The sequence below is a fragment of the Citrus sinensis genome, chromosome 3, assembly GCF_022201045.2.
Source record: "Citrus sinensis cultivar Valencia sweet orange chromosome 3, DVS_A1.0, whole genome shotgun sequence".
NCBI lineage: Eukaryota > Viridiplantae > Streptophyta > Magnoliopsida > Sapindales > Rutaceae > Citrus > Citrus sinensis.
Genome location: NC_068558.1, coordinates 47,736,201 through 47,758,601, shown reverse-complemented (window position 1 = coordinate 47,758,601; position 22,401 = coordinate 47,736,201). Strand labels below are relative to the sequence as shown.

At 35.5% G+C, this 22,401-nt stretch overlaps 3 protein-coding genes across 8 annotated transcripts; all 3 read right to left on the bottom strand.

Annotated features, from left to right (window-relative positions):
- Positions 1–3,942: 3,942 nt before the first annotated feature.
- On the bottom strand, positions 3,943–5,777 carry LOC127901323 (aspartyl protease family protein 2-like). The gene has a single exon (XM_052438405.1). The coding sequence runs from the start codon at positions 5,596–5,598 to the stop codon at positions 4,156–4,158; it is 1,443 nt and encodes a 480-aa protein (XP_052294365.1). The 5' UTR covers positions 5,599–5,777; the 3' UTR covers positions 3,943–4,155.
- An 11,260-nt stretch (positions 5,778–17,037) lies between these two features.
- Positions 17,038–19,166, bottom strand: LOC127898594 (cyclic pyranopterin monophosphate synthase, mitochondrial-like). Of its 6 annotated transcripts, none has more exons than XM_052438694.1 (4): positions 19,020–19,104; positions 18,843–18,907; positions 18,245–18,354; positions 17,038–17,846 (listed from the first exon to the last, which is right to left on the bottom strand). In XM_052438694.1, the coding sequence occupies exons 3-4, from the start codon at positions 18,344–18,346 to the stop codon at positions 17,253–17,255; spliced, it is 696 nt and encodes a 231-aa protein (XP_052294654.1). In that variant the 5' UTR covers positions 18,347–18,354; positions 18,843–18,907; positions 19,020–19,104; the 3' UTR covers positions 17,038–17,252. The 6 variants fall into 6 exon arrangements, with proteins under 6 accessions (XP_052294654.1, XP_006491289.1, XP_052294655.1 ...); XM_006491226.4 differs by lacking the exon at positions 19,020–19,104 and adding an exon at positions 18,504–18,538 and having other exon boundaries at positions 18,667–19,006; XM_052438695.1 differs by lacking the exon at positions 18,843–18,907 and having other exon boundaries at positions 19,020–19,166.
- A 916-nt stretch (positions 19,167–20,082) lies between these two features.
- On the bottom strand, positions 20,083–22,280 carry LOC102625867 (cytochrome P450 703A2). The gene is made up of 2 exons (XM_006491228.3): positions 21,236–22,280; positions 20,083–20,982 (listed from the first exon to the last, which is right to left on the bottom strand). Exons 1-2 carry the CDS (start codon positions 22,160–22,162, stop codon positions 20,344–20,346), a joined length of 1,566 nt encoding a protein of 521 aa, XP_006491291.1. The 5' UTR covers positions 22,163–22,280; the 3' UTR covers positions 20,083–20,343.
- Positions 22,281–22,401: the final 121 nt, after the last annotated feature.

The window sequence follows — 22,401 nt, the reverse complement described above, 5'->3', positions numbered from 1 at the left end:
ATAGCATTATTGCCTCGCTCTCCTCTCGCTGTGTTTATCTCACCGACAGTTGAACTGCAGTGTTTATCTTGTGTTGATTTATATTTTATACAAGGGAAATTATCAGTTATATACCCTTAAATGACACTAATATCAAACGTGCTACAATACTTTTCAAGTGTATCACTCGTATACCCTAAGTTGACAAAACACTTCTGCCGTCCACCAATCCGTTAACTGTCGTTTGCGAGCGCTGATATCGTAAGAGTAATCTATTCTTTTTAAAAAAAAGACATGTCATCCCATTTACCTAGTAAAAAACGACATTTCATATGATATATTTTGATAAAAATGACATGTCATCCCATTTATCGGATAATTGTTAATAATTGCTAAAAAAAAAGGCTACTTTACAACCAAATCTATTCCTCCAAAATTTAACCTAAATTATTGAAGATCTACTCCTCCAAGCTCTAACTTGAATTTTTTATGGTATAATATGTATAATTGTAAATAATATGTTGTTAATAATTTTTTATGGTATAAGATGAATATTTTTTATGGATAATTGTTAATAATATGTACCATTAATAATTCATTTTTTTAATAAAAAAATGTATTGTTAATAACAAAATTAAAAAATTGTGTATTGAAAATTTACATTAATTTTCAAGGAAAATTTGTATTTTTACTTCATTTTGAGTTTAAAGGGTAAAATAGTTATTTTGCTCAAATTCTGTTAAGTTCTTAACGGTAGTAAACGAAAAGGTGGATGCCAGAACTCTTTTGTCAACTTAGGTTATACGAGTGATATAAGCGAAAAGTGTTGTAGCACATTTGATACTAGTGTCATTTAAGGGTATATGACAGATAATTTCCCTTTATACAATTCCATTTATATCTCATATACATTATAAAAATCTAAAACTAATTAGAAAATAAATAATTAACTTTAAAAAATTATCATTATTATCAATTTTATTGAAACAAGGGAAATTATCATTTGTATACCCTTAGTTTACTCCATTATCAAAAATACTACAACACTTTGAGGGTGTATCAATCGTCCACCCTAAGTTGACAAAATATATCAGCTGACCACCAAACCGTTAGTTGCCGTTTACGTATGATGACGTCAGAAGGGTAATTTGGTCTTTTCATATGATACAAGTGATAATTTAAAGGTATACAAGTGATAAAAAGAGAATTTAAGGGTATACAAGTGATAATTTTTAAGGGTAAAATCGTCAATTCAGTGTAACTCCGTTAACTTTCAAACGACAACTAACAGTTTGGTGGTCAACTGATACATTTTGTTAACTAAGGGTGGACGATTGATACACCCTCAAAGTATTGTAGTATTTTTTATAACAGAATAAATATAGGGTATATGAATGATAATTTCCCTTGAAACAACAAAATAAAAAATAAAAATAAAAATTTAAAATATTTATTTTAATTATCAATTATTATTATTATATACACAATAAAATTTTTTTATATACATATCTATAAATGGGTAGATAAATTTTATTCAATATTATATCTAACTCGATTATTTGTATTTTTATAATAATTTAACAATAAAATTTACCAATACATACGATTAATTTTAAAACTCACAATACTTTTAAAAATAAATTTTACAAAATATTTAATTTATTTATTTCTACGGTACAAATAACACCAATTATTTTAAAAACTATAGAATTACCAAACTGATCTAAAAACTATAGTATTACTTTTACATTATAAAGATATATTATGATAACAACTCAAAGTCTAAAAAAGAGAAAGATAATTTATGAATAAAATTATTTAAAAATTATTTTTTAGAAGATCGAATCGTTCACTTTTCCCTTAGATAATACTCTTTCCCTTGAGGGTAAAATTTTTAAAGCAAAAGTCTTATCGTCTGCCTTTAATCATTGCATTTTCCCATCACCAAATTTAGATCTCTCCAGCACGGCATCCATTCAGTGGAATCAATCCAACCATTTTTTTCCAGCTTGATTCTCATTGCGATGCCATCACCTTTTCGTCGTTCTCTTCCAGTAGCCAATTACCAACAATGGACTTCGTTTCCAATGATCATATCATTTTTTCACTTTTTGAAAACCAAACTATGGAAAGAGAGAGTAGGCGTTGATTTTATGAATAGTAACCCAACGTAACCCAACTTTGATGCAAGATGTGACATACACAAATAGTTTGTAACAAAAACAAAAAGAAATAAGAAATAATAAATAAAATAGGTTAATTGGAGAAAATCTGAGCCTCTCAATAAATTTAAATACATCTAACCAGCTGCTAAATAATAATAATCCAACCTCTTTATTATTGGCGACGATGATAATTTAAGTGCTAAATTACAGAATTTAGATCCAAAAAACAGGAACACAATGAAATCTGATGCTGCTTACAATTACGTAAACGCTACCATTACTTGCACTTGGTCAAAATATATTATGATAACAGTATTGAAAATTATTTTTTGAAAAATCGCATCAAAAGTGATATCCAAAACCTCATTGTAAGCAGTGCTGCTTCAACAGCAATAATTACAGCCACATGAAGGGCATTATCTTATAGTGACTGTGTAGTTCACATTCACTTTTATACCGTGGTCACCAGCTAGAGTCCAACTATGCCTAACATAGGCAATCGACAGCTCTTTCCAAAGGCAGCACCACTTCGGTCTTTGATCATAAGGCTTATTATTAAACTACTCATAAATTGGGAAAAAAAACACATTATTTAACAATATCACATCTGTTAACGCCACATAGGTGAGAGTTCGGTGCACGCTAACTTCTTTTGACTTTGTTTCTGCCAAGTTCCATATGGGCACTAAGAAAAATCATAAGGCGGCAAATGGCAAAGGCATGTGATTTATGGACTAGTTTTTCATACTTTATTGTGATGCTTGTGTGACTTGAATTTTGTTCAATTGCTTCCATAAAGAAGGAAAAAAACAAGGTAAAAAAAAAAAAAGAAGGAAAACTGTTTTGTTACACTGCCAGTGGCCCTTGGATCTGCATGCACTCAAATGCTTTGTCTTTGGGCATTAAAGAAGGTAAAAGCATGTGGACGATACCAGTACAAATTAATACACAATGAAACGAAAGTTGTAGGGACCACCGACACGGCCTGACCATTAACTGTATAGCTGCGGCTAACAGGTAACAACAGTAGGACTTGACTAGCTTACAGAATCTGTAAGCCACAGACTGCAGCATCAGCCGTTGGATGTGGTTGGATGTGGAGTGAGAAACTAAACAATAGATGATCGGATGTGGGATAACGGGAGATGTTTGTTACAGAATCTGTAACATAGACAGGTCCACAACAGTAAGGCTATTTGTTTATGGTAAATCAACATTAGATTCCTCAGGCTGCCAAAATTTGGTTAATATTTTGAATAGATCATTAAGAAGGCAACACAGGGCGGTGGCACTTTACAGAGGCTTCACAACCAAATGAACTTCAAAACATGTAAAGCAAATGAAATTTGCCACCATGTAACTGTGAATAAGGACCAACTAATTTCATTTGCTTCCTGGGAGGGGAGGAAAACATATAATGACATTCCAGCCGTTTATTTAACCGGCCAGACCGGGTGGCGATGGCACCACCGACTGCCCTCCAAATGATATATAGTGTAATGGGGGTAGTGGGTCGTCCTAAAAGCATACGCAGCAAATATCAATGCCTATCCTCAGGAGTTAAATCTCCGATGATTGCTGAACTAAACGTCAGTTAAATTGCAAATAAACGGTGTACACTTCCAAATCAAAGCAAAGGAAAAAAAAAAAAAACTGTGAATAGTATTTTATTATTAAAAGTTCAATTTGACAATTTTTTTTTAAATTAACCATCTTACCCTTGTACTAGAGTTATGATTTTTTTTTTCTTTTAGAAGACTGATTAAAAGCATTTCATAATTTAACAGAGACAAATATGTGAATTATAAACCTTATCACCTGCACTCTGATTATTTTATCATTTTTCCCCCTTCTCTTCTCCATCTCCTTTCTCAGACTCATATCCAGGAAAGATTTTTTTCATATTCCCCAAAAAAAAAAGAAATAAAATAAAACAAAACACGCAGAGACAGAATAATTAACAGGAAAAGAGAGTTTTTCCCTTACAACTACACCCACGCGCAATGCAACCTCAAGCGCACCCGCGCGGAGCAAACCCGATCCGTGAAGCGGCCAAGTCATAAACAACCCGGAAGCCCTGTTGCTGAATATTTCCAATTATCGACAACCCGCTCATGGTTCCTGCAAATGCAAAGCAAAATGTTCCGCTACTATCCACGGGTATTAGATAATTAGTCGCCGGCAACGACACATCTGCACCTCTGAAATGCAACACCACCGTGGGCACCTTCACTTCCGTCTTTCCCGACAAATCGAAGCACGTATCAAACAGCGAAAAGTCTGGCGCACGCTTCAAGGAGGATGCTCCAGCTCGGAAAGCATCACGCAATGCGATGTAAGCGGGTCGGGTCAAACGGGTCACAGACGTACCCGAGTCTATGATGACCCCACCGTTACCGGCCGGATCGAGTTTGAACAAAGAAGCAGTGATGCCGCGGACATGAGCACCGCCGACGCTGATTCCAACTAGTTCAACATAGTAGAATGTGTCGAGCTTAGGGTTTGCGAGTAACGGAGTGAACCGGGCGGTTCGTGAAACGGCCGAGTCACCGAATACCATCGATGAAGGTTTAGCAGAAGTGGATCGGTCCACTAAACAGTAAGAAAACTTACGGTTGAACCGGCGACCGGTTTGAGTTGGAAATGACAACCTCCCACGACCGAGCCCCAATAAGCCCGCAGCAGCAACGAAGAGGCCCTCATTGTCGTGTCCACAACCGAGGGCCACGCGCGCAACTCTGGTGCCACGAAACGTCAGCGTTTCAGTGGAAAAATCACCGACGGTGATAGAACCGTCTCCGTAGGAGACTTGGTAAAGACACGTGTTCCTGCGGTTACAGCCAGAAGAGTCGAGCTTGCGGCACAAAGGGGACCGACAGGGTACGGTAGCAAACGAGCGGGACTTGGCAGGGTCGAAGACAGGGTCGGTTTGAGAGTAGCATTTCTTGCACGGAGCGCACTGTATCCAAACGACGTCGCTACCGGTGTCTAAGACCATGTAGACATACCTAGGGGGTGTGCCAACTCCGAGGCGCGTGAAGTACTCGCCGCTGCCTTGTGCGAGCCCTGATATGACGGAGCTACTAAAGCCTCCGTTGGCACGCCCGCGGGAGCGGTTGCGCGGGGGAACACGAACGGCAGATTCAGCGAAGGCGGTTAAGGATTTGACACGTAAGACGTCGCGTTGGATGCGGAGGTTGAAGAGGTGCTCTGGAGTTCTGTTGAAGGACAGAGAGTCTACGTGATGTAAACGTAGGGAGAGCGAGGATTCTGCGTCAGGTGCTGGTAGAGGGAGTGAAGATTCGGATTCGGAAACGGATACGGATTCAGGCCAAGAGAGAGTGGATGGGGTAGGGAGAGAGTTAAGGACGAAGGTTTGATACTGGAGAGAGGCAGCGGCGGTGAAGAAGAAGGAGAAGAGAAGGAGAAGATGGTTTCTTGCTTTCCCTTCCATTGAAATTGAAGGGAGAGTTGAGGGACAGCAGAGTGTTTTGCTTTTGGAGTGCGAGAGAGACTGATGAGGGTGATACAATATTATTATTGTTACTTATAACTGTTGAAAGAAACAGTGGTGGAGGAGGTATACTGGTAATCAAAGATTCAAAGTCCCGTTATCACTTATCACGTTTTGAGGGGTGGGCCGTTGGCCGTTGGTGGGGTTTGGGTCAATAACCTTTTTTTTTTTTTTACATTTGGATTTATTATGTGCGGTGCTCTCTCTTTACTGGGGATGGTAAAATCCCGGGCCGGATCTGGATATTGTAATGATCGGATTCTGCCTGGATATAACTGGTCCGGATCCGAGTTCGGACCAGATTTTAATTTGGATACCCAAATTTTATATTGTTTAATATTATATGTGTATATGTTTTTATTTTTTGGTAATTTTATAAGTTTTAAATTTATTTTAATAAAATTTAACTTGAAAATATAAATTTTAAGTGTTTAAAACTTTATATATGCATAATAAATGAGTCAAATAAATATAAATATTTAAAATAATATATATTTTATAATATTTTTTTAATAAAATTCGGGTTTTGGATTTATCAAGTGATGTCCAAGATCGACCCGATTTTATACTTGGACCGAGTAATACCCGGCCCACAACGCCCGAGTACGGTCCGGGTCCGGACCGGACGAGTATTTTTGCCAACTCTACTCTTTACGATAGAATGGATTAATGACGGAAATGTAGCAGTAGACTCTTTTTCTTATTGTAAAATACGTAATAGCGTTAAAATCTCTAGTAATAAGTTATTTCTACTTGGTCTAGTATGATGAATGTACTCAATGCACGATTGTTTCGTGCGTTCTTTGATTTAATGGAAATTCAGCTTGTTCCCCTCCCCCCACCTCGGGATGGCAAAACTTTGGGCCATGTCTGGGTATTGCAATGACCAGATCCTGCCCGGATGCAATCGATCTGGGTCCGGGTTCGGGCTGGGTTTTAATCTGGGTACTCGAATTTTATATTTTTTAATATTATATGTGTATATTTTTTTTTATTTTTTGTTAATTTTATAAGTTTTAAATTTATTTCAATAAAATTTGACATGAAAATATAAACTTTAAGTGTTTAAAACTTTATATATGTATAATAAATGAGTCAAATAAATATAAATATTTAAAATAATATATATTATTTTGACACGATCCGGGTTTATCAAGTGATGTCCAAGACCGATCCGGTTTTATACCCGGATTGGATAATACCTGACCCACAACGCCCAGGTACGGTTTGAGTCCGGACCGGGAGGATATTTTTACCACCTCTATCCCACCAAAAAAAAACTAATGCTAAGTGCCTAAGACTCCGTTTGGTACAGCTTATTAAATAGAGCTTATAACAGTAGAGCTTATAGCAGTAGAGCTTATACCAATAGAGCTTTTGCATAAAAAATCATTGGGTGTTTGGTTGTCAATAAAAAAAGTATTTTTGAATCATTAAACTATGTGATATTTTTTATATTATCTATTTTTAGAAAAGCTCTATAATCTCTACTCCCAAAAGCTCAAATTTTGGGCTTTTACTAATAGAGGTAAATTAGCTTATTTAAGCTAAAAAAACTTTACTAAAAAAATAACCAAACACCATAAAAATTTTAAAAAAGTGCTTATACGATTAAATAAGCACTTATGGCTCTTAAATAAGGCATACCAAACAGGCACTAAGTCTGATCATGTACTTACATATGTTTGAGAAGCATGTATTTATATACGCTTGAGGAGCATGCATCTAAAAGTTTTCCTTCAAATTTTGATATAAATTCTCATTTGATGATTTGTATATTTACCATAACTGAACAATAAGTCTTCTTTTCTTCTCTTGGCATTGGTGGCCAGAGAGAGATTTTGAGTTTCATTTATATCGGACGAATTAATTTAACGATAGGCCGATTTATTTTGAATTGAAATATTCAAATTATGCCATCAAATAATTGATCTAGAACATTATAATAGATTTATAATTGTCAATATTATAGTATTTGAATGGTACAAACAATCATATAATTTAGAATAATGCAAAAGAATCTTCGCTTTAAATTGAGTCCATTTTCTTTGATTTTAAGAAAAACTTACATGAGATAATGAATCATTAATAAATGTAATATTGAATGTGCACACAAATGATATGGTGCCAAAAGGCAGGCAGCACTAATGCTACAGGGTGTGAAATAAAAAAGGCCACAAGACAAACGTCACTGCACAATGAATACAAGGTTACATTCGACTTAAGTACTACAAATATGATAAAACACTTAAGACTGGCTTAATTTAATGCAGCCTCAAACAATAAAATATTAAAATATTAAAAAATCACTAAACACTAAAAATTTCTAATTTCGACAGAGAGGAAATATTGCACCTATTAAATGTACTAAAATCAAGTGGAAGGAAAATTATGGAATTGGTCAATTATACTTACCCCCGACAACTGTATGTGAAATCCCTTACCAATCGGGAAAAGAAATCAAAATATCTAGTTATACATAACAATACAAAATTGCACAAACAACATAATATTAAACAAAAAACAACAGCAATAGCAACTCCCCCCACACCAATAAACCTAGCAAATACGGTGGTTGAGCAATAAAACTGGGGTAGAATAGGGGCAGCAAGCCCACCTAGTCACAGGATTAGCAGCAACACTATTTTCACCCCTAATTTCTTTTTCGCCAGCAAAGCTGCAACATCCACCAAGATTTTGCAAGCACATCCACCAATCTGGCACCTCCACTAACAACATAAAAAAAAAAAAAAAAAAAAAAGAACAACGACCGCTTGCATGGGTGGGAAGAACAATGGTAGTAGCAAGGAGCCCTTTCGTGTCCATAATTAGATGTGAACCAAATTTGCATAGGCCACCAAGATTCAAGTCCACCACCGCCATCAAAACCCACCAATCCTAGCACCACCACCACCAAATAGGTGGAAAAGATAACCTCCACTTAAGAAGAGTAGGGACCTAATTAATTCGTGTAGGGTATAAGCTCCTTAAAAACTTTAAAATTAAAAATAGGTCAATTTCGAGGATAAGTCTAAGAGTTGGACTATTGGCACCCCTCTAATGTCCTAATAAAACCCCTCTTTTAAACGAACCCCATTACTGATGGAAAAAATTCATTATTTATAAGTATATCTATATTCTTTCAAAATTGCCCCTATATCAATTCCAGTAAATTGATTCTTTCTCTTTGCGAACAAATTCTTTTTTTTAATTAATAATTCATCAAAAAAATAAAAAGAACATTATAAGAAAACTAAATTTTCCCTAAGGGGATGCTCCAGCCAATTAGGGAGTCATCTTTTCAACCTATGCTCAATTTCATCAAGATTTTAGAGGAGATTTCAAATGTTCATGCCAATTTCTCGGTAGATGTCGGTGACTCGACTTCTGGAAACATGCTTAATCTCATTGCTTTTGTTAAGGAAAAGGTTGATAAGAAATTTGGGGTGTTTGAAATGATAGCTAATCGTGTATTTGGCTAGGGGATGAGCTTATGCAATTTGTAGTTCTCTCTCGTAATATTTTTTGTGTTAATGCAGCATTACTTTTTTTCTTTTTTGAAAAATACATCTTTCATAAAGAAAGAAGATGGAAAAAGATTGAATTAGGGATAATTTTGGAAGAACATATATATTCTTATAAATTATGAATTCTTCTAATTAATTAATGAGGTTTTTTTAGAAGAGGAGTTTCATTAAAATTTTAAAGGGGTGCCAATAGTCTCGGTCTAAGTCTAAATACAAAATAAATTTTAGGTTTGGGTTCGGAGATTTTATCGGACCCCAAACTTGACCCGAAAATATTTTTATTTTTCTTAAATCAAAATAAATTTTCAATTTTAATTAAATAATTACAAAAATTTAACAAAACAGCAAAACCCTAGATTTAAACTCTCAGCTTACTCTCAAAAACTCTGCTCTCTACCCATCACCACCTCGAAGTCTCCAACAGAGCTTCCCTTTCCTGGCTGTCACGTCTGACGCAAAAAGACCAAGCTTCGCTATGAACGTCACTTTCCTCTCTTGCCGTAAGCCGCTAAACCTTTCTTACTGGGACTATCATTTCTCATTGGACTCAACCACCCATCATGGCCTTCCCTGACATTTGATCAATCAAAGTAATTTTTTGTTAATTGCGCAGGTCAAATTTTCTTAATTTTGGGTGTGGTTGTATTCATGAGGCTACTGTTGAAATGATGATTTGTAAAAGTCTATATTTATTTGGAAATCTAAAAATTGAAATGAAACAGATGTAGAGGTAGTAAAGGTATATCGTTTTAATTTATATTATTTTATCAAGTATTTGTTAAGTTAAAATTGTTAAAACATATTTTTATTTATATTTATTTTTATCTTGTTGTGTGTTTATGAAGAATTTTAGAATGTGCATGAACGGTGATGATTACTGAGAGGCTACTGCAAGTTTATGTTGAAGGTATAGCATTATTTTGATTTGTTTTGTAAAATTTGATCATTTATAATTATATTGAAGACTTAAAATTATTATATTCTCACTTTTTGGAGGTTGTTAAAATTTGATCATTTGTAATTAAATTTTTAAATCTATATATTAAAATTTAATTTTTTTTCTTCTTTTGAGAAAAAGAGACGAATATTCAATACTTAATATTTTGTTGGAAAAAAATAAATGGCGATTGCTTCCCCACTTTAAACCCCACTCAATTCGGAGATTTTGGGAGACATACCTGAATTGTCTAATTATAACTTTTTCGGGTATGAGGTAGGTTTGGGGATGGCTTCCGAAATCGGGTTCAAGGCGGGGACCATTGACATCCCTAGGGAAGAGAGAGAAACCTCTCTAAGGAAGGAGGAATCAAGGGAAGCCAAAAAGAAAGGAAAAGGGGAAATATTCCCGCCATATGAGAGCTTCCAACATGACGAGAGGTTATTTTTCCTAGTAGGGGGTGACGGGGTTTAGCAAGTTCTTACCCTAAATTTGGTAAATTTTGGATTATTCTCATTGTAAATTGACTACATTTAAATTAACCCCTTTACTTTTAAAAATTACAAATTACCTCCATTTTTGTTCAAAAGCTAAAGGTAAAAATAAGGGTGTGTTGATTTTTTTTTTTTCTTAACTAAATAGGGGATAAATTGAAGTTTCTAAAAGTAAGGAAATAATTTAAAGATAATCAATTCATAATGGGATAATTTGAATTAAACCTTCTAAATTTTACTCATTGGGGATAAAGTGAAAGAAAGAAAGAGGGTGAGATGACAAAAATATTCTTTCGAATGCAATAAAGTAAAGATAGGGTTAAATAATATGTTGGATATTTGAATTTTAATTGATGTTAATTAATACAAATGTATTGTTATTATGCGAATACTGAATCTGAATTAGATAATCTAGTGGACATTTTGGGGAGTTGAGCTTAGCTGCTATTTTGGATAGAGCAAGCAATGATCCATTCCGTTTGTTAAAATATGTATGGTTAAGTATGATTTCCTTATTTTATCATAACATTAGTTTCATTTTGATTTTACAGAGTGATTATCTTGCACAAGACTGTGGGTTAGCTTACTAGACTTATATCATCTTGTATTATCGAGCACATGCAACAAGAAATTTCATATGATTATTAATTTATGTAATGTGTCCATAGTATTCTCGACATTCTGGTTCAACAGTCATTTATTATGCTTATAGGTACTCTTAATCACAAACTCATTTTTCTTTCTTGAGTCTTTACTCTTGTCTTCTTTCCATCATCCATTATTACTATATCTAGAAACTTTGGGTGTGTTTACCTATAGACTTAAGGAATGTGAACAAAATCATAATCATACATGTTATTTACTTACAAAAATTGAAAGGAGAGTAGAATGGAAATTGTAAGGCCCATGTGAAATTGAAATGACAAATGAGAACTTGATTCCTATGAGGGGTTAGGAATCAAGTTTCCATTCCTAGGATCAACTCTTTTACTCTCACCAAAATTTTTTAATTCCACTTTTGTCTTGAATTTGAATATTCAAAAAACAATGAAAATAAAAAAATCCCTAATTTCCTTTCGTTAGAAATTCTAACCACCACCAGCAACATTAATCTTGTCAAACCATCAGATTCGCATCACAGGTCGTTGTGCAGCACATTGTTGAATGTCGCACGCCATCAACCTTGTTAACCTCACACCGTAAGTGTCACATGCCACTTGTCGCAGACATCGCTGCTATTGCCCATTCGTCACTATTGTCGTTGACTATCCCGTGCTACTACTGTTGCCGACTCCCATGCCATGGAGATTGCCATATCATCACAATCATCATCATCATTTTTGTTTTGTTATTATTGATAATTTGTTATATATTTTATTTTTTGTAATATTTGTTGTCGTTATCATTACTGTTATTGTGATTGTTATTATTATTGTAAACAATAGTTTTTTAACAATAATAATCACAATTACCATAATACAAACTAATAACAACAACAACAACAATTAACTAAAGACATTCTAACAACTTGAACTATTCCATTCTGATTTCAAAACAAAATAAACACATCAATAGTAATACAACATATATCACTCTAACTCATTATGATTCTAGTCTAATTTGATTGTTGATTGGGAAATGCATGATTTATGTATTAGAGTAAGATCCACGGATATATAAACCTAAAACATATAGTATACAATATACACATGGACAATTGTAAAATATCTTTATCAATAAAACATGATTTGATGGCCCTTGATCACCCGTAACTGTTAGCTATTTAACAAAGAAAACGAAATCTTAGTAAGTGTAGCGTAGAAGATTAAGGCTATGCTTACTTAATTAGGATACTTAGTTTGTATCTCAATTGATGTGTTACCAATAAAAATTTACTATTTAAATTAAAAATAATAAAATTTAATAATTATCTATCACTTGAACTAATCTTATAGTAATATACCATTTGTAATATTAGTTGGAATAAAAGGTAAGTATAACATTCTTAGTGTAGAAGTGTTAAAACGCCAAGTACATGCACATAAGTTTCAATGCCTAATATATCATCGCTTGGTTTTGACTTTATGGCAAAACATACTCCCATGTTCCCACTGATGATAATAGCAGTGACTTCAAAGTATATAATAATTAATAGGCAGTAACTATGGTGGAGCTGTTTCACCGTAAAACATTGATTAATGATGATCGTTAGATCGTAACAGTAAGTTTCAACGCCTAATCTATCATCACTTGGTTTTTACTTTATGGCAAAATGACATTCCCATGTTCCCACTGATGATAATAGCAGTGACTTCACAGAATAAAATAATTAATAGGTAGCAGCTATGGTGGATTCGTTTCACCATAAAGAATTGATTGATAATGATCGTTAGATTGCAATAATAATAAATATTTAATATTTGTTTGTATGATCATAGGATCATCCAACAGTAATCCTATTTGGAAGAGTTTCAACATAGTTGAACTCTAATTAATAAAGTGAGATCCACCGATGAAAGACCAAGATGTAATTTCATGCTTTTCATGTTCTTCGAAGCCTTTCTTTGTGTATTATTGAAATTTCCTCGTGATTCTCTCTCTCCAGCTAGCTGGTCTGGCTTGACCTTCCGCTGATTCCTGTCGTGTAATCTCCCCTCATTTTCTTTACTCTTTATTTTCCTTTTCCATTAAAAGAAAGCACACAACTGCCACCATGGTTTTGCTTTTGGACTGGCCGTTGAGTGATACGGTAATTAATATTTGTTGCTGTAGGTACAGCAAGGACCGTGAAGAATACATTCGTCGAAATGGTTCAAGGGATATATAAGGTTTGTGAACATGACATGATGGCCAATTTGTCAAAATTTCTTTCATTAGAAAGCGACACATGCTTGTCATGCCTTGTTTCAGAAAAGCTCACGAGGCACATGTTCGTAGGTCCCATCATTAAGAGACTGTAGCTAATTGGATGACCCACTCACCCAACCAACTAGCTTGATTTGTGCATTGAACCGTGGATCTGAACAACTATTTTCATCTTCTAGCACGATGATTATTAAAAGTACGAGAAATGCAGGCATCGCCATTTGGTTTTATGTGTTTAACCATTAAAGCATCGGTGAAGATTGTTAGGAGTTGATGATTTAAAAAGCAAGATAAGTGAGACAAATAGGTAAATGTCAGTGATGCATGCAATTCAAGAAACATCAAACATTAGGTAATGAAAAAAAAATGTTGATGTCGTACTGTCATACAAGAGGGAAGAGTTAACAGGCAACGTTTAAATTGCATTGCCCAATAAAATAATTTGGTTAGGCATAGGCGAGGGAGAAGAGAAATGATGAGAAATTTTAAGATACAAATGAGGTATTATGACGTTGTAATATGTGTATTTATTTTAAAAAATAATTATGTAAGTGGTAGTTTTATTAAATTTAATTAAACACATCATACATGTAAGTGTAAGTAAATAATATTGTAATATGTGTACATTTATTTTAAAAAATAACCATACAAGTGATAGTTTTATTAAATTTAATTACACACATCATACATACATTAGTCGATTATATTATCTTTGACATATTATAAAATTTCTCAAGAGAAAGAAAGTAAAAACCAAACAAGAAATTCTACAGAATATTAGATGTTTCATGTCATATTCTAATGTGGAACTACTAACTAATAATTGAGAGACATGTGACGGCATATGTTAAAAAATTTAAAGCAAATTAAATATAGTTAAAAATTTAAATCAAATTAAATTAAATTTCTCACTTTTCTTTTGCGCAATATTTCAAATTTCTAAGTGTGAAAGACAAGCAATTAATTAGTGCTCTCTCACTTCATTACTGCAATTAATTAGTGGGCAAGAATTTGGATGAAAACTGAGAGAAAGATAAAGAATATAATCAAAAGTAATGAAGTGAGAGAACACTAACTAATTGCTCATCTTTTACATTAGAAATCTGAAAATATTACATTTATCTGATATTAAATTTTTTAACATACAGTGCCACATATCTCTCAGCCATTAGTGGGTGATTCCACAATAGATTATAACTTGGAAGTACTGTAAAATTTCTCATGCCGAATAGGCCACAAAATCTACTGCAAGTTTACTCATCAATGCATTTATATAGACCACCACTCTTCAAAACTGCAGGTATAATCCTCTCAGCCCATCGCATTTATTACCAACATTCTAGGTGAGTTAGGTTGTACATAAATGTGTGGGATATAATAATAGAACTGCCATTGGTCATGGTCTCCTTTATCCATCACCATTCTTTCACTATAAGCGCTCCCTAAAGATAAAAATTGGGTGAATTAATTTTTTTTCTTTTTTCAGGTGATAATAGAAGCTCACAGGCAAATTTAAAATGCGGGGTAAAGCCTCCACTTCATAGAACAGAGGTCTCCTTGGAAGGTGGGCTCAGCGCAAAGGCCGCTGGCAGAAGAGATGTGCACTTTCTTGCCTGTTAACCAAAATTATAATTGAAGCCTGTTTCATCGACCGTGTGGGGTAAACGAATCTCGAAAGCAAAAAAGAGCAACAGAGAAAAAGATGAATCACCAACCGAAGGAGCATTAGAAATAAGCATGAGCGTTGAGACTTACTTTTAAGTTAAAACAAAATAGTAGAGAGATGTGCCTAAGTAAACAAGCTTTTATCCAGATTAAAGCTTTAAAGTTAAATGATGCTTTGCGGAATTATATAATATGATTTTAGTACCACTCCTAATACGTCAACCAACTCAGCATCTCTGGTACCTACATAAAATATCAGGCAAGGAATTCAACAGTTTAACCTTGCATTTTCAGTCTTCTAAGAAACCATGGATAATCAATTAGTAGAATGAGTTACTCAAAAAGTTTGAAGTTTTGCTCACTAGCTTGTAATGGTAAATTGATAAAGATATTTGACTTTGAAGTGGGGACTGGGGAATGTATATAATGAAGAAGATGCCATGTAATACGTTCTCATCAATAGAAAATGATAAACGAACTCAATGAAGACAAAGGGACGATAGAAACGCAACTTTGAATTGCCGTTTCACTCGTTTCAAGCGTTAATTTCTGCTTTTTTTAATATTGCGTGGATCCACAAGAAATAAAAAAAAAATGAGAAAACGATGGTCATTTCTGCCCTCTCCCCAACCACTCATTTTACTCCCCCTCCATTGAGTTTGTTTCGTTGCCAGACTCCCCTCCATTGAGTTTGCTTCGTTCGTTACCAGACTCCCCTCCATTTGCTTCGTTCGTTACCAGACTCCCCCTCCATTTGCTTCGTTACCGGACTCCCCCTGGACGACAGCCGCTTCTTGTTCTCGCCGAGCCCCTTTTTTTTCTGAGATGCAGAGACAGAACTCGTTTGAGTTTTTCCTTCCTGAACGCAGAGAGCTCAAGTAAATGAGAGAAATAGAGAGAGACTACAGAACTCAAAAAGTGCCTGAGAAGTTTTTCCTTTCTTTTGATTATTTTATTTTTTAAACTCAAAAAGTAATAGACAAAGGGACAAAAGCTGCTTGATTCACGTGCCAATTTTTGGTTTCCATTAACGTAATAAATAAATAGGTCCTCTCTCTAGCAGTTGCAAACAACTCAGTTGATTCACGTGGTAATTTTTTCTGTCATCCTTTTGTCTTCGCGGAGTTCAAATAGCAGAACTCCTCCTCAATTAAGTATTAAAGCTAATGTGGTGAGCGACTTGACCTTTGGACAAGTGGCAGAGTCCTCACAATTGTTAGAGTCGTTGTTCGAGCCTCACAAAAGCATTGTAGGGACTAAATTTTTTTCAAAAAATTTGAATGAAAACAATATTCTCCTTCTCAAAATGAAAGTGGAGTAAACGTCCCTTAAATACTAAAGGGTAAAAATTTAGACTCTAGAGCTTAAGAATTATCTAATTGTAAATGGGTAAAAAAATATAGGTTCTAGAGCCCAGGAATTGTCTAATTGTAAATCGGTAAAAACCTGAGCTCTAATCGCAGGAATTGTATAATTGTAAATATACTCAGTAATAGTTTCATGTAATATGAGTTGTAATACGAGCATTAGTCTCATATAATTAAAAAAAATAAGAGAGAAAAAAGCTAATGTGGTGGTTGAAAAACAAATCTATCACGGGAAGAAACTAACTCATTTTCTCTGCTATAGAATCCAGAAGACAATATCTACCGTAAAGCGAAGTAAAATGTGGAGTAGATTGGTTAATACTCAAGCAAACAAATTTGGGGCTCATCAGTCCCCAAGCAAATCATAGCTACACCACTATGAAGTCCCTTCTACCTCAATTAATACAACCCAGCTAAAATAAATCATTTACTTATGCCTTGTGTAGGCAACACATGTATAAAAGAGAAGCAAGTGGGAAAAACCTATCTTGAAGCATGGATCAGATCAGTTTAAGATACATAAATGAGAGGATGGCAATCCATTAATTTTCATATTTGCTTCAGGTGAAGAAACTAAATTGACCGTAACAAATATTCACTTCAAGCATGAATTCTGCCATGAAAGTTCATTAAAAATAAACCATGTTACTTCTGATTCTGAAGCCTAGAAGCTCATATAAGTATGGGCATCCATGATTTTTGACAGTATTAACATTGAATTCTTCCACCAAACATATCATTACTTCTCCCTGCACCAATCCCCACTTTTACCACCAGTTTTTCTATCAAGCCTTACATCTGTAATCTGAATATCCTTTGAAGCAGCCTTGCACATATCATAGACTGTTAGACCGGCAACAGTTACAGCCGTCATAGCTTCCATTTCAACCCCAGTTTTCCCTGATGACACTGCTTCCCCTTCAATGTCTACACTAAAATCCTTAGAGTTCAGCATAAGATCAACGCGAACATGAGTTAAGGTGATATTGTGACATAGTGGGATGAGACTGCTGGTATGCTTTGCTCCACTAATGCCTGCTATTTTTGCTACACTAAGGACGTCCCCCTTGGCCAATTGGTTTGCTAAGACCAGATCAAACACCTTTTTGCCCAGAATTACCTTGCAATTAGCAATGGCAGTTCTTTGACTATTTTCTTTTAGAGAGACATCCACCATTTGTGCTTCTCCTGTCCGGCCAATGTGGGTCAGGCCAGGTGTGCTATCACAAATCTTTTGAGATGTCAACTGAGCTTCTTGAGCCATGAAATCATTACTTACAGAACCAGAAAACCCATTTGAAGTAGGAGGTTCACCAAAGATTGATTCCATCTCCTGAGGCCCCGGTTATCATATAAATTCAAAGAGTCTTGACATTAGAATCTACCTCAGAAATTGAACGAGATACATAAAAGAAAATAATAACTTGAAGAATCTTGACACATGACAGTTGGAACTCAAGTTGGGACAAAGCTGCTGGGATCCCCAACATTATTGTTATCTTAAATGGATCTAACTAACTAATTTTCAAATTGAGTTCTCGGATCCTATATTTCAATCATTCATTCAAATCAATCACAAGGGAACTCTTCAAGATTCATTATGCTTTTTATTCAGCGACAAAGTTGCTGGCGCGATGTGTGCACGTGATGACCTTTATCAAATTATATATCAACAACTACGAGAATAAACTTTGTGAATCAACTTCGATAAAATATAGAACAGTGCCTTACCTTGTTGAGATCCACAATTGCACTTGCAAAATCATGGTTACTGTTACTACTAAAGAACCTTCTTGAGTGAGGAAATGCAGCTGCAAGTCGACGAAGAATCATGATGGCAACTGCAAGCAATTTGAGAAAAACATCATTACTCTCGAAGAAAGTTCTGTTATCAACTGCGAACTTTGAAGAAAGAAAGAGATGAATCGCTGCTGTATTAATTAGATTTTCATTTTAAACTCTGCTTTCATTTAGGCGTTTTCGCGAACACCTTAAGGTCATTGAGTCAGAAACGAGGAGCTCAACCTACGAAATTACAAGAACAGCGAGAAAGCAAAAAACAACGTTATTCGATTGCGATTATAAAAAATGTTTTACGATAAAAGAAACGATCAATGAGGCTGAAGGTTGATGAAGGCTTGAGACTCGAGGACCTGTGTAAATTGTAATTCCTCCACCATCACCAAACAAAGCAGCTAAGAGGAGAATTAAGCAACTATATTATAATCAGTAGTACGACGCCGTTTCATGGACAGGAAATACTTTTCGTACGACAGAACCATGAGAATTTAGGAAGAAGCACCCAAACAAAAGAGAGATTTTATCTCACACTTCCACCACCATCAGCCAGCAGCCTAATGTTTCTTTCAAGTCCTTTCTTGTTTTGCTGTTATGCTGCTAACCATGCCCGCCCCGGTGCAAGAAAATTATAATTACAATGTGATATTCTAAAAGATTTTTTTTTAATTAAAAAAAAAAAAAGAGTGAGAGAGGGGGAGAAGCATACCTCTGTGCTTCTATTAATTTTTATTCATATAATCAAAGTTAGAGCATGGTTGAGATTGTTTTAAATTATCAGATAATAAAAAATTTAATTCTCAAATAATCTCTTTTTGTACTAAATGTTGAAAGTTAATTGGAGTTGCTTTTAGAAATTAGGCTTTTTAACAATTTGATTTTTGTAATGCATAATCCCAATATTATCCTCAACTTAATAATATATTTTCAAATATACCCCTGGACTGAAATAAGGAAATTTAGTAATATTTTGATTTTTGAATTTAACCAGAATATAAAAAAAAAAGAAAAGAAAATTATCGTCGGAAACCGGCACTGTCTCCGGCGCAATGACAACAACCGATGAACTGTTCTTATTGCGACACACCCCAAATGATCAAACTCCAAATGTTTCGCCCAGCAAAATGATGATTTTACGAGGGGCAAATGGGAAGTAGTGGCTACGCATGCGCCTCCAAAGTTTGGTGGCCGCCAAAACGCCGGCGAAGCAAACTGGGATGCAGCAATACATTCTTATGATAGATTGGCCAACGATGACCAATGCTCCTGTAATTGTGCACCGTGCCAGCTGCTGTTTGACGATTGAATGACAGTTTCACGTACTCTTCAAGAGACTTGTGCTCCTCTATCACCCATCCAATGCCGATGAAATGAACCCCGTTGGGTAGATCATTAAATTTCCAATCCGATGATATACTTGCGTGATCACTGGCAAGAGCACTGATTACGACAACAGAACAATGACTTTCTACTTTTATCTGTTAAACAAAATCTTAACAATTTTAATTGGTATTTAATGCTAATGATTTATGGAACATACAAATAGAAAGTTGAAAAAAATAAAATAAAACTATTCCTTTATTGAATAATTGGCTTTAAAATGAATTCTAATTATTTTTAGTGTAACAAAATAATAACATTAGTCCATTTTAATAATTTCTATGTAAATGTTTACTTTTATGCTGATTTTACTAAACCCGACCCCATTCCCGTTTAGATTATATGGGTTTGCATTAAATTTTTACTTATGCAATGTGTATGGAAACCGAACGTGAGATTATAATATATATATATATATATATATATATTACACATGGTTCTAATACATTATTCTGAGTTGTCTGGCAAACACACCCTTTAACTCACTTGCGCGAAAAGCTCTCCTGAGTCCTGATTTGTTTAAATTTCGAGGGAAATAACGATGCAATCTAACTACAAGTCAAAAGTGAGCTTCAGTGACCTAAAAAAACAAAAGAAGTGAAATCGCCTCCAATCTGGTTTTTAAGTCTAGTGTTATTTATTTGGAGGACCAATCAGTGGTACATGTGATCTGCCAAACGCGGCCTTGGAAGGGCCAATAATGGCTGGGCTTTTGGCATGGTCATCCCATAAACCTCACTTGTATCAATATCTTCAGGCCTCAAACCCTCCGGGGGTGTCCAATCAAAACAGTGAAAAAGCCGAGCCAAAGCCATTAGCACCAAAGTAATCCCAAGCGGCGCGCCCGGACACTTTCTCTTACCAGCACTAAATGGCAGTATCTTGAAATCGGCTCCATGGCTTATCTCGACTCGGCTCCCGTCAGCCAACCAGTGCCTCTCGGGCCGAAACTGTTCAATGTCGTTCCATATCCTGGTGTTTCGACCCAGCCCGTGTGTATTGATGAAGACACGTGTCTTAGCTGGAATGTGATAGCCGTTAATTGTTGTGGCGCGTAAAGATTCGTGGAGGATGAGAAAGGGGCCGGCAGGGTGCATGCGGAATGTTTCACGCACTACACATCGTAGGTAATTAAGGTGGGGCAAGTCTTGTTCATTGACCATTCGATTTGGACCTACAACAGAATCAAGCTCTTCCTGAATCTTGCGAAGAATACGTGGGTGCTTGATCACTTCTGCCATTGCCCACTCATTCGTCACAGCTGAAGTGTCAGTTGCGGCCGCTATCATATCCTAAAAACGCCACAAAATTACACATATAATTCAAAATATATATATCTGCCAACATACACTATGGGTGTTAAAATTTATTAGTAGGAGATATTTTATCGGTCTCACAATTCTACTATTAAATTCTCGACATGGATCTTATTGCACACTATAAGTAATAGTGCGCATAAAATCATGACTATATATATATATATATATATATATATATAAGCCACTCAATTATATACATTATTAGAAGTTGTAAGAAATAAATGACCTGAATTAGAGCTTTAATTTCGACATCATCCATGTGCTCTTTTCCATTTTCACCGGGCAAAGACAACAAAACGTCCACAAAATCCATCGCTTCACCATCTTCTTCATTAACTGAATTTCTCTTGTCCTTTCTCGCCTTTCTATGTTCTTCAATAATCTTGGTGTGAAAATCATCCACTCTCTTTTCAACTTCCCGCATTTTCTTTTCACATCCATGAGGATCAACCCACCTCCAAATTGGCAAATAATCACCCAAATAAATCACTCCCAAAAGCCTAAACAACTCGTGAGTTATGTGCATGAACTCCATGGCTTCTTCTGGGCCGGCAGATCCGCCTCCAAAATATTGCTTCCCGAGCAGCATTCTGGTCACATTATTCATAGAAAATGCACCCAACACGTCCCTCAAATTCAGGGCCTTCCCACTCTGGGCCCGGCCCCAAACATCTTGAACAAGATGTTTGGCCTCATCGGCCCGGTGTCTCACAAACGACTCCAGTCTCTTGGTTGTTAAGAGGTTCTCCATGCAAATTCTTCGCATCCTCTTCCAATGCGGGCCTAACGGGGCCAAGGCCACATCTCCGCAGCCGTAGGCGAGATGGACGGCCGCAAGTGTCCGTGGCCGGGAAGCAAACACTTCATCTTGCCGGAGAAGTATTTCACGTATGATGTCGGGGTCGTTAGTGGTGATGGCATCGACGCTACCTAGACGAAGGTAGACCAATGGACCATATTTGTCACACAATGAAGCTAAATCTCTGTGTGGCAGTTGGCTCAACTGGAGAAGGTTGCCAACGATGGGCAATTTTGGTGGGCCTGGAGGAAGCCTTTTCGTCTGGTGAAAGAACTTCTGGTTTTGGAAACGGCGTATAATGTCGGCAATGATAGATGAAAATAGAAGAATTAATGCAAATGTAGCGAAGTCCATGACTACTACCGATTTATTGAGCTAATAAAAACTAGATATTTTTGTCTAGTTCATTCATCTATTGGCAAAATGTGTTTCAGTCATAAGCCTAACATGATGTCACAATTTTCATCTCAAATATTTGCTCCTGTGTGTGTGTGTGTGTTTGTGTGAGTGTCTGTATATATATAGATTATTAACATCCACAATCTTTAAATGCAGTGTTTTATCCATAGATAATGGTTGATTAAAGAAAAGAA